At 39.5% G+C, this 13,306-nt stretch overlaps 1 protein-coding gene across 2 annotated transcripts; it reads right to left on the bottom strand.

Annotated features, from left to right (window-relative positions):
- Window positions 1-6,802: 6,802 nt before the first annotated feature.
- Window positions 6,803-9,145, bottom strand: kcna10a (potassium voltage-gated channel, shaker-related subfamily, member 10a). 2 transcript variants are annotated; one of them, XM_053424731.1, is made up of 2 exons: window positions 9,083-9,145; window positions 6,803-8,902 (listed from the first exon to the last, which is right to left on the bottom strand). In XM_053424731.1, the coding sequence occupies exons 1-2, from the start codon at window positions 9,143-9,145 to the stop codon at window positions 7,418-7,420; spliced, it is 1,548 nt and encodes a 515-aa protein (XP_053280706.1). In that variant the 3' UTR covers window positions 6,803-7,417. The 2 variants fall into 2 exon arrangements, with proteins under 2 accessions (XP_053280706.1, XP_053280705.1); XM_053424730.1 differs by having other exon boundaries at window positions 6,803-9,145.
- Between the last annotated feature and the right edge of the window lie 4,161 nt (window positions 9,146-13,306).

Below are 13,306 nucleotides of genomic sequence, written 5' to 3'. Positions count from 1 at the left end.
AACAACAACAAACAGATCAGAGCTTGGAAATTACCATTAATGAAGAGTGTAAATGTATTTCATATCTCCATTTGTTTATTGAACGTAATTTGGTGGGAGTGTAGCTGTTGCTATGGCTACGGCAATGTGTTATTGTGACAACACCGGAAGTACAAGTACAATTGTCATTTGATTTGTTATTTATTATGTTTATTTTATTACGTTAAATAAGTTAATGATGGAAAGTAAATTGAGTCTAGTTCATGGTTCTGCTGTCAATCTAAATGATTAATGGTCAAAGTCAAACGCCACCGGAAATAGTCAGTGAAGTCTGAGGCTGGAAGTGACGCACTTTGTTTACCCAAGTACGTCGAGAGAGAAAGAGACAGAAAGAGTTGAGATAGGACTATCTACTACTGGCTAAGCAGGCGAAACGGTACTTATTCATAATATTGTATGTATGTATTGTGTATTGAATTAGAAACGTCCGTGAAAATAATGTATGTGAAATGTGTTTTATGTTGTTGCAGTTTTCACGGTGTTCCATATCTTCAAAGAATAAAGTGATTGTGGACATCAGTATGAGGCATATAGCGTTTTTAACCAGGGTAGATACAGTCATCATTAACAGCCTGTTACACAATTATGTTTAAAATGCAAATGAAACCGATTGGAGGTGACAACTCTATTGAATCCCATGACTGGCTGCAGTGAATCACACTTTTGTTCTGAGTTGGCTATAATTATGCAAACCTCCAGCCCTGTGTCATTCTTAGCTCCCCCTGTTCCACGTAAACAGTTCAAAACATTCACAGAAAACACAACCACAGTCTCGGGTAATTGTTGGCCTCAGATGCTCCAGTGTGGAGTATTTCAAAGTTAAAGCAAGACTAAACACCGGCAGCAGTGGCCTCTGCAGCCACAAGTGGTAATAATAGGATGCTGTTGAGATTTAGCAATCAAGTTCATGTACAGAAAACAACATCATCACCTCAGCACAAACCAGAAGCTGAGCTGTCCACTCATTGCTAGTCGGCATTCATTTCTTTAGATTGACTGAAGTCATGTGAACCCACAGCAACCGTTCACTAAAATGTCGACGCTGTAGGAGCTTGTCTCTTCACTTCTGCCTCTGTGTGACAGAGAGCCATAAAGAATTACACATGTCTTGTTCCAGCTCATGCCCAAGACACGTGGTGCAAGAGCAAGCGTTAGCAGCACAGAGCGGTAATGAAAGAGTGCAATTCAGAAAGAGAAAAGTAGACAAACCTGACCCAAATCCATCAGGGATTCTCTTTTTGGCCTCCGAACCCAACCAGAGCCGGATGTTTCTTCACATTAGAGGCACGTGCAGCGTAAAAAAAAAAGAAAAGTAGATATGACTGAGCCCAATCCAAACCCAAATATCATTTCAAAATTTATATTTATGCTGTTTTAATTACAACATAGAATTTGTGTACATAATATACAATATAGATAGATAGATAGATAGATAGATAGATAGATAGATAGATAGATAGATAGATAGATGGATACTTTATTAATCCTGTGGGAAATTTAGATATAGAGCACAGCATCATATTTATAGCTGCATAGGAAGTTGGTTAAGTGTAAGATAATTATAAATTAATGATTTATGGAGAAGGGGTGAGATTAAATGAGTTTGTACTTCTTCTCACTCCTTTCTGAATACGTAGATTAAATCATTAGGTGTTTGATATTTTTCCTCATCACTGGTTTTCGATAATACCTTTGTATAATTTATTTTGTTATTTACATGTTTATAATAAATACAAATGAATGAATGAATGAAAAGGAAATGTTGTCCAAATTCTTTGTTTCAGGAAATGTTTCCATAACTTTTTCCTTTTCCTTATTATAATAATTATAATTATAATTTAAATGTAAAAATAGAAACATAATGCTGCTTGCAAGGCCTTAAAGGACACATCAGCGGTTGTAATGATGGTGTTTGCTGTCAGTCATGAGGCCTGGTCTTTAGAAACGGTATCTTGTCCTTAATTGTAGCAGTTTCTAAATAACGTTGGCCAAAGCTGGGAAACAATTCTAACACTGTACGAAATATTGAATTGTTGTCATGGTAACGCAAACAAGTTGCTGTTTGTGTGATGAAGTTATAAATGTCTATCCTTGGTATTTATGCTTTTCATGTTGATAAGAAAAGATCAGATTGGACTTCAGCACGTTACATTGACATAAACTCATTTCCTGTAACGATACACTCCCCTTAACAATAATCATTACTTTCCCAACCGACCTTAACCTTTCCCTAAACTTCAAGCACGTCTTCACCTTAAAATTCCCAGATATGTGTTTCTCCTCTTGCCACAATGAAAGAAATTTCCAAAATGTGACTGTAAACATATTTAGGCTCCAGACTGAACAATAAATAAACTTTGTGCCAGAGCTTTCCTCTGTGTCCTGAGGGTCAGAAACTCTCTCTCTCTCTCTCTCTCTCTCTCTCTCTCTCTCTCTCTCTCTCTCTCTCTCTCTCTCTCTCTCTCTCTCTCTCTCTACTACACCTACTGTGAACTCCTCTGTCTGTCGTCTCACTTGCTGCCCATATATTCCACTCCGGTGTGGAACTTTCCACCAAAGCATCTCATTAATGATGGAGCACTCTCATGCATCTTTAAGCACTTGACAAGTATCTTCCACTGTGCAGTTTCAGTCCTTTGAACAAACAAATTCACCCACGCAGGCTGGTCTGTTGTGGCAATGGATCAAGCACATGTCGGTGGTGGACATGGATTCTACTTTCTAAAATTTAAATCAATTTTAAATGGGGAACAAAATACTTTTAACTGGACAACTAAGACCAGAAAGAAGCAACAATATCAAAGATCACGGGTCACTGCTTGTAAAATACCGAAAGTAATCTGGTAGTCTCTATTACAGAGTTTTGGAAATCCCTTGGATTACATTACCAATTACAATTTTGATGAGGTATCTGGTGACTGTAATGGAATACAATTTTAGTGACCTCTTATGACCTGCAACTTGTTAAGGAGCCAGTCAGATTGACTGGCTGTAGTTAAAACCTCACAGTGCCATGAGAATGTGGGACGCTCAAATCCACACACAGACACACATGCATAAAAAACACTGGGATTATTATCAAAAGCTGCTTTAGTCCTCGCTGATATGATGGATGATATCTGGAATTAAAATGTTCAGATGTTGGCTATGTCCTTTTTAGATTTGAGATAGAATCCCATGAGGCCACCAGAAAATTCTAAGAATCACTCCCTTTTCTGGATTTTGTGTTTCACTTATGCAGAACTCAGCTCGAGATTTTTCAATTTGGACACAACAACAGGAAAATGCAGGCATGCAAGAGGTATCTCCTCTCGAGTCTCTGTTATTCCAATTTGACATCTTAGTTGTCATCTTATAAATGTATAGCACGTATTTTATTGACCTGCACCCGTTTTTTGGGGGGCAAAAGTAACATGTAACAATTTTGTTCTGTTTTGTCAAATTACAATAACACTACTACTATATGACACATTTATAATACAAAAAATGTATTATAAATTATACATTATTTCAAATTACAGTATCACTTGTGTTTTGTGTGTGAGAGCATGTGGCGTGTGAACATACAGATTTATGTGGGTGGCAGATTTCAATTTCACCTGGAGGCTATTTCCACACCCACTTGCAACCTATCCGTGTGTCTGACCGTCCATTACCAGACAACAGGTAGAGTGTGGACTCGAAGATCCCGTCTCCTCCCGAGTGTCATTCATCCCTCCTTTCTCTCTTTTCATCAGTGGCTCTGTTTTCACTCTTTGCCCTTGGATGTCCTGCATGTCCTATGGTCATAATCTGAGACATACATCCTATCATAGTGTAGGGTTCCTGTTCTCAGGTTAGAGGAAATGCAACCTGTTTTACTGCAGCAGTTGGAAAACAAGACTGGGATCGAGAGAATTATGAGAGCCAGAAAAATGTTTTTGTTAATGTTCCCAACTCTGCATAATGAGTTTGTTGAGGTACGGAATAAATTCGCTCTAAAGTTGACTATGAGTAGGTCTTTGTTAATTAGACATTTTCTTTAGCAAAACATTGTTGTGAAAGTTGTATTTTAGAAACCCCTTACTTTGAGTAAAACCTACTGCTAGATTTTTGTGCACAATATAAGACGACACTGATACTAACAATTTTAATTGATTGTGTTTTTCATAAGTTGCTATGTTCTAAGTTTGCCCATAATTTAGAGGAATTGAATATCAAGATATTAGTCACAGAAAAAGATGTTGATATTAGACACCGTCGTACGACTGCGGATTATGTATCCTTAAACATTTTGTCAACAAGAGATCTTCCCCTTTGTCCCACCAGCTACTTCATAGGAAAGTGCATGACAGCGATTTTTTATTGTTATTTTGTATTAAGAAATTTAATTCACATGTTCCCTCTTCGGGTGGTCTATTGCTTTTCACACTGCATCAAACTTGAAGCAAGAAAAAAAACTTATTTTAGGGTCTTGTTGGTGACTGTGAAGCAGTTTTACTGTTTGTGGAGTTATTCCACAATTTATCGCTTCAAGTCTATGAAGTGAATCTATAGCCTTAGGTTTTAGGAGCCTCCTCAGGCCGAGACAAGGTTCTGAGGTCAGTCCTCAGAGAAGGGTATCGGGTGGAGCCGGCCACCATTAACAGCCCATCTACTCCTTGTCATCCAGAGACTGGCATCCTGTTGTTGTCTGGAAGATCTCCAGTGACACTGTTGATTCACTTGCTTTAATGTGACCTCTACCTTTTCATGTGTGTGTGTGTGCGTGTGGCACTCACATAACGGTGAAAGCAGAGACTCACTACTGAGAGTAATGACGAAATCGTATAAAACATGGGGCATTTTCTTCCCCGGAGGTAAACATCAACAGAGATAGAGAGAAATTACAAGAATACCGACACCTCTTACTTTCTTCTTCTGTAACCTGGCGCACACACACACGTTTGTACAGCTATCTTAGTGAGGACACTCATTGGTATAATGCATTCCCTAGCCCCTTACACCAACCCTATCCATCAAAACTAAATGCCTAACCCTAACCCTTAATCTAACCTAACCTAACCCTTATTCTAACACTAACCATAAAACCAAGTCTTAACCCCCAAACAGTACATTAAATTGGGGTCACAAAGTGAGGACCTGCCAAAAGGTCCTCACTTTCACAAAATGTCCTCACTCTGTAGGTTGTAGACTCCAACTGGTCCTCCCAAAGATAGCTGTACAAGAACACACACACACCCTTCTAAAGAACATCAGACCACCACATTATCAAAATTCCAGAATATATTGCATTAATATAACATTAAGTCATATGCTGATATGTACGAATACAAATACAGTGTAATGGTCTTGTTGGAGTGATAAACTCTCACCTGATGTAGTCGTGACATCACAAGGTCATCACTTCAGGCCAGTCTACCTCTGAGTAGCTACTTAACTGTGACTTTACAGACAAGGGACTGACATTCATATCATTAAAATGGACAGAGTGTATAACCACTGTAATCATCTTTATATCCATAAAGCTGAAGTATCATCTCCTTGAAGACGCATATAACACTGAAAAATGTAATTGATGAACCAACTAAAAATATGACTTTATTTGGTAACAGACAACTGACGTTTTTTAACTTCAAATAAAGGTTAAAAACTTACACAATAGCTAACTTTAATCTGAAATAACTTGTGTTTGTAAACAATGAACATTTTTTTAGGATGGTGGTAAATTTACTTTTTTTGTGTGAATATTAATTCGATTTTATGCTCAACCGGATATCCAGACATTATACAAGAATAAAGCTATTTTGAGATAATATCATCCTGGAGCTATAATTACATGCCACTTACTTTCAAACATTTATTTTATAATCAGTAAATACAAGATACAAAAAAAAACATTGCAATAAACACAGCATAATTTACAATTAGTCCTGCAACAGCCCTGTAACAGTTCCCTTTGTACCCTGTATTCACAGTCATCTTTGGGTTCTCTCTACTTTCTCTTTTTTTTCTGATCACATTGTAACTGAAACTTTTACTTTGTCAATATGATGTCCAATTATGGATGGTGATGATGTTTATTGCATGATATCCAAAAGGTATCCGCTTCCCAAACAGATTCAATCTTTGCTGTACTTTGGCTCCAATAGACTGTATTCAGGTCAGAATGCATTTCTGTGTCGGAGAGCATTTTGGAAAATAACTCTCACAATCAAATGCCAGAATGGAGAACAACTTGTACAATTTCAACCAAGCTGAAAGGAAAAACAAGAAGTATATATGCATGATGATGGGTGTATGGCGAGTTTAACAGTTTCCTAAATACGTATTTTAAGGCACTCCATTAAATACATAGTGTGAAGTCAGACAACATAATTAGTGGAGTATTGTTACCCACGATACATATCAGAGAGTATGAATAAATACAATGAAATCGTGAGACATTTTTAAAAATAAATAAATAAATACAGCAGGGCTATATCCAACAACATATATACAAGATACACATTTTTACGGAAAAATTGTTTTTGAGATATTTGTGTTTTGCAATGTTTTCTCAAACAACCGTGGTCCTATTTGAGTAGGATTGGCCATCAGTCCTATCACTTGATGATTTTGCACATCTACAGGAAGCTGCATCATCTGTTGGGTTAGGGTTAGGGTTAGGGTTAGGGTTAGTATGTCTCAAGCATCAAAAACTGACTCTCAGTATAGTCTTTGTAATCTTGTGGAAAACCAATACGGAACATTTTAAAGTCTTTACACTAGTAGTTTGCCTTAGAAAGGTCATTCCTATAAATTGAGCCAAGAAGGGGCTCTGAATAACAAGCGGGCAGGTGGCATTTAACTCTTCTCTTTTACTTTCATTCAATGTGTATGGTTAAAACCTGTATAACTCTTGTACTTTCATGGCCCTTGAAGACATTTTACTCTTTTTAAAGTTGTGTTTCAAGTCCGTGTGTCCAAAATCTCAGCAGTCAAGCTGGTGCGCAAAATGTTATAAGCATTAGGATTAATGGCCAAGATACTACAAACAAGACCACAATTATAAAAAACATCTTTAAACATATATACTGCTGAAGAATGACAATAAGGGTTTTTTATGCTTAACAAACAAATTGTCCTAACACAAAGTAAACTTGTAATATGTTGACATCTTGAACATGACTTCTCTGATATTTACAATGTGTCATTCTCATAATAGACACTAAAGAGGTAATTAGGGTATTCCCTGTATTTTACTATAAAACATATTTTTTAAGTATACAAACAAGATACCTCACTAAGTCCTTCTTCAAGACAAATCATGAAAGTTAAATCTCTGCATATTCTCTATATCTTAAAAATTATTACACTGCTTTATGGAAGTTTGTTCTTCTTCTTAACAGTCCTTCAGTTAATTGAATGTCTGCCAGATGCCATTGGGTATATTGAGCGAGGTGTTGCTACCCTGCTCTGTCTCAGCCTTCATGTCTTTCTCATTAGCATCTTTCAACGGCAACTTGTCCTCTGCCTCTGTCTCTCTATGGTAGAAGTAGTTGAAGTTAGAGACAATAACAGGAACAGGCAAAGCGATGGTCAGCACACCTGCGATGGCACACAGGGTGCCCACCATCTTGCCCCCCAAGGTGATGGGACACATGTCCCCATAGCCCACAGTGGTCATGGTAACCACAGCCCACCAGAATCCATCAGGTATGCTGACAAACTGTGTGTTAGGCTCATCTACCTCAGCAAAGTAGATAGCACTAGAGAAAAGGATGACTCCAATGAAGAGGAAGAAGATGAGCAAGCCAAGCTCACGCATACTGGCTTTCAGAGTCTGTCCCAGGATTTGCAGTCCCTTGGAGTGACGCGAGAGTTTAAATATACGAAACACCCTGACAAGGCGGATGATACGAAGAATGGCCAAAGACATGTTCTGCCCTGAGTTCACTTCTGGCGTTGTGATCATTTCTGTAATCACAGTAACAAAATAGGGGATTATGGATATAATGTCAATGATGTTCATGATGTTGTGGAAAAATTCCTTTTTACTGGGACAGACCAAAAACCTCACTAGGAGCTCAAAGAAAAACCAGCTGATGCAGGCGGTCTCAATGATGAAGAAGGGATCAGAGAAGGTTGTGGTCTTGGCACCAGGTGGAGCCGTGTTGCCTCTGGATTGGTTGAAAGGTTGTAGAGCTGTGGGTACAACTGGGTCAGAGTCATCTCTAAATTCCGGAAGAGTTTCCATGCAGAAAATAATGATGGATATGACAATAACAAAAACAGACACAAGTGCTACACCCCGGGCAGCATTGGAGCTCTCTGGGTACTCAAACAGTAACCAGAATTGCTTAAACACGTCATTAGAAGGTAGAGGTATGTCAACATCCTTTATAAATCCTTCATCTTCTCTGAACTGCTCCAAGGCCTCAGTTCCAAGCTCATAAAACACAATTTCATCTGCAAACACATCAAGGGGAACATTAGCTGGTCGTCTGATCTTACCCCCTGATTGGTAGTAATACAAGATCCCGTCAAAACTGGGTCTGTTCCGATCAAAGAAATACTCATTCCTCATCGGATCGAAGTACTCCATTCTCTTCAAAGGGTCTCCAAGCAGGGTTTCAGGAAACTGGTCCAATGTTTTGAACTGCGTCTCAAAACGGAGACCAGCAATGTTAATGATGACTTTCTGTTCTCCATTATCGAACCCAGGTTTATCGGCGAATAAATCTTCGCAGCACTCTTTAGCAAGCCGATTGAAGATAGTCTCACTCTCCTTAGTGCCCTCACTACTTAGCAGCAATTTCCAGTTGGAGATTAGGCTGGCGCAGCTACTGCGCCCCTGCCTGCTTGGGGATGGTATCGTAGGGGACTGGGGCACCACCAGTGTCTGTGCTTGTTGAATGGGTGAAGATGAGGTGGATTCCCAAATGCAGGAGGGCACAGTACTGTGGTGGAAGGGTGTAGAGGAAAGTTGAGAAGCTCGCAGAAGGTAGTTGCCGCCTGAGCTGTTGTCCTCTGGGGGTAGGTCCACCGTGAGAGCTGTGGTCTCATCAGCATAGGTGTCCGCCTCATCCTCAAGACTGCCGTCAAGTTCCTCCAGTCTCTCAAAGTCTACCAGGGCCACCTCCATGGCGGCAGCTCAGCCAGTGCCAAGCCTTGATACCCCAGAGTAAGACAATCACAAACACACAAGTGGACAGGTTGGCGACTCAGTCACAGGATTCAGCAGTGGAGAACCAGAGAATCCTGTCGTCAGCAGAACTTACACTAACAGGACGAATTCTCCATCCTGCGGAGTGAGAGACACAGAGAAAAATAAATTTAGTGTCTTCCTGTCAATGGTGAAGGGTTTGTTTTGTGAAAATTCTCATCGGCTGACAAGCATATTATGTCTGGAAGTACATATACTATCATGACTCCTCATTTCCTAGACACCCATCTCTCTGGAAACGACCAGCACCAGAAAGATGGGTGAGAATTGCAGATACGGAAAAATGAGGGGAGAAAAAGGAAGAAGAGGTTTGCTAGAGAATGATATAAATAAAGAAGAGATTAAGCAGTAACGCTGGCATGAGGAGGAGATTTGACCAGTTTGGAAAGACAGACGTAATAGTGAAGTCTTTGAAACTTCTTTCCACAGTCTGTTATTCTGGAGATACGGTGATGAGTCATGTAACTGTGAAAATGAAAAGAAGATTAAATAAAACAGTGACCAAACATTTGGACGTAAGTGTAGCTAATGGAGGGCTTATTTGTTAGAGTGACCTGAAGTCCGGCTGTTAGAGGAGAGGGTAGTACAGGACCACCGAGGCCGTGCATACATTAGTGCATAATTAAATGTCTGAGCTGCGATAGCATGGACTTCACTTCCTCCAGACACCAGGGCTCATTTATAAGCTAGACCGTGCCCCTTAATGTCCTCTCGCCTTCAGAATACATTAGTCTGACTGTTTCTATTCTGCTGTTTGTTTTCACGACTTTCTTTAATGCATCTTTCATTAACATAAAGACATGAATCATATGCAAGCTGACTTGTGAGGAGGCATTCGTCTGAGTGTGGATCTGTGTGTGCGTTGTTCTTACTCTGTACACGTGTGCATGTGTGTGATCGAGTGCTGACGCCTGCAGATGTTTAATTAAAGACTCCAGAGATGAGTCACCACCTAAAACTCCAGTGATACCAATCCTGCTGGGGGGAAGGAGAGTCCAGCTGAGTGAATAAGGAGGATGACATGAAAATTGTTGGGGGGTAAGGATGTCGGTGGGATGAGATGAGGAAGGAAAGTGACAGTGACAGAGAATGGCAGTTGATAGGTGGGTGGATGGAGGGACAGGATGATGAGAGAGCACGACTGGACAGAGGGTTTATCAAGGAGAGAAGAAACAGATGACGATGAGGGGGAAAGAGACAATTGTATGTAAGAGGAAAGAATGATGGAAACAAAAAAACGTGCTTTGATGACAGATCACCACTCAGCTAAAATGATCAATCCAACCCCTCTCTCCTCCGATCTTCAACCCTTGACTGGAATGACTTCATAGATCAGAATATAGAAATTAGCCAATGATATTTCTCTGCCGTTCGAATTCCTAATTTGTTTTTTGTGTCTCTAAAAGTAATTAAAAAGGTACATTATTCTGAAACGAATCAAGAGGGTTGCACTGATTTAGCCATTTACCTATAATTACAGTCGTGGCCGAGAACTCCAGCTGATCAATGTGCATTTTTTGGGGGGGGGGGGGGATGCCGATACCGATATTCGGGAGTAAATAAAAGGAAAACATAAACACAACGAATACTTAAAATCTGAATCTTTTTAAAATTTAAATGCACAACTCTTCTGCATTGGATATTCTTTAAAAGTTTCAATTTCAGCAAAAACGCTGACACAGCTAGATCAGTGATATTGGGCAGTATTATCTCCCAACCGATACATATCGATCGGTCTCTACCAAGATCTATCGAGATTTTCTGGTTTAGGAATTTACTTTCATCTGCTCTTTAGACTCTTTCTGTTGCAGAAAGAAACACTAATAGAAATACAGTACAAACAGCCCAGGCATGCTAACAGACAAAGCTACAAGCAGCAGCACACACCTTACCTGACCTATGAAGAAGCCTACGAGGCACATGTGTATAATATTCTGTAAAAAGGTCAAACGGAAGGCGGAGAAAAGGCTCCTCCACATGTTCTGCCACGGCGGCTGCTCTCTGCTAAGGCCACAATCAGGATCACAATGACTAATCTATCACAGACAGCATTGGGTAACCTTACGCTGAAGTAGAAACTAGAGCTGTGGCAAAGGCCAAATGTGAACACAAGCACACTCACCAATGAATTTAAACAGGCTTGCACACAGAGGAACAAAGGGACAAAAAGAGAGACGGTGTAAAAGAATCTGATGCTAAACACTGTTCATTTTGTGGATGTGCTTGTGTGTGACTGCAGTGGACCAGGTGTCCTATAAACTGTCTCACATCTTGATCTGGGTGATGTTTTCAAGGCCCAATGGAGTGGAACAGTGCGATAAGATCCTCCGATTTCTACATGCTTACACACACACACACACACAGTATCCATATCTGACTTAATAACAGTAACACAATTAATAATTGACGCTTAACAAATCCATTAACGTGTCTGACATGGCTGAGAGGGAAAGAACGATGAGCGAGTGACAGAGTCAGAGAGCTGCCTTTCTGACATACCTCCCTGTCTTCACGCTGTAAAATGTATTTGTGCACACAGGCATGCCGGGAAGCTGCCACTCCACTTCACGAGTATGTGTGAACAACGACTGTGGAGAGTCATGTCAACACTGCTAAACTATGGCTCATTCAACTTCACATCAATATTTATTTGGATATTTGATATTTATTTACCCTCTTGAAACAGGATTTTTCTTTTCTCTAAAGTGTTTAGACATTTGATCATGATTCTATTTTAAATTACTGTCAATTAATCACAACAAATGTGCTGCATATTTACCTCTAGAAAGCAGATTATGTTCCTCCCCATCTGTTCCTTTATTTCTCAGCAAGATTATGCAAAAACCACTCTACAGATTTCCACGAAACTTGGTGGAAGGATTGAAATATAGGGGATATCCAATAACACTGCGTAATAATTCATAGATCTTGATGAGAGGGAAATCAGGCATATTAAGGGAACTGATATCTGTCAATTAAAAATAATAATAATTCAGATCTTACAAATTTTAATGCTCTACTGAGTTCTAGTGAAAGTAACCAAACTAAACTAAACGGACAATGAAACAGTAAATGTAGGGATGATATAAAACTTTTTCTAAAATCCATTGAAAATCTGTTTATAAATCACAGTAAACATATTGGCAAAAGTACTTTTTACTTTAATCTGAATTAGAGGTGTAGTGGAACAAATGGCTAACTTAAACAACTAAACAGAAACTCTGATTGTGCCGAGATTAAAAGCAATATGGCGTTTAACATTCAACTGTGTCCATTAAACCATATTTTTTGCCGAAATGTCCGCTGTTATCCTTCTCCTATAGTTACTGCAGCCAAATTCTCGCTGATCTAATCTCGCGAGAACTTGTGTAAATGACGCTTCAAGTCGAATTTGAAGGTTGGGGCTTACGGACACTTCCATGACACTACAAGAGCAGTATAGAGACGTTTTATGTTTTTATTCTGTTGTTGTTTTTACGTTTGAAGAAGTGGTCACCAGTTACTTCAATTGTATTGGATTTGGCTGCAACGCTGTTTACCACTGAAACTCCAAAAGTGTTTTGTGGACTCAAACACCTTCATCGACATAGTGGCGAGTAGATAATAAGTGAATATTCATTTTTGGGTGAACTATCCCGTAAGATCAAACTAATGACAAGATAAAAAATTAAAAAATTTAAATCATCTAAGATAAACTTTTACATTATTCTACACGTACCATACAGTGTAATACATTCATATTTTGAAGGGAAAAGCCTTGGCCAGACAGTAGCAGCTGTGTATCGCAGCAGTGAGGACAAAATGCTTCCGAGGAGGAAGCGTGACCTTGACTCGTGGTAGGACAGCGAAAAAAAGAGGTGTCATATGGGGCCCACGCCAACACATGACTATTCTTACCACTCTATTAATACACGGGGAGACATGGTGGAAAAAAACCATGAAAAGTCGTTCTACATATGAAGCTCTGATGCAAGATAAACAAAGGAAAGCCCTGCACACATACAGTATTAAGGGGGGAAACTTAATGTGTGGGCCAACATGGGAATCTCCATCAGAAATATGCTCTTACATGCAGAGCTG

Source organism: Pleuronectes platessa, chromosome 6, assembly GCF_947347685.1.
Source record: "Pleuronectes platessa chromosome 6, fPlePla1.1, whole genome shotgun sequence".
NCBI lineage: Eukaryota > Metazoa > Chordata > Actinopteri > Pleuronectiformes > Pleuronectidae > Pleuronectes > Pleuronectes platessa.
This window is presented reverse-complemented; position numbering and strand designations above follow the sequence as displayed.

What these genes read in the sequence shown, in the direction of transcription:
- kcna10a (XM_053424730.1), bottom strand. Translation starts at nt 9,145, where the DNA reads ATGGAGGTGGCCCTGGTAGACTTTGAGAGACTGGAGGAACTTGACGGC.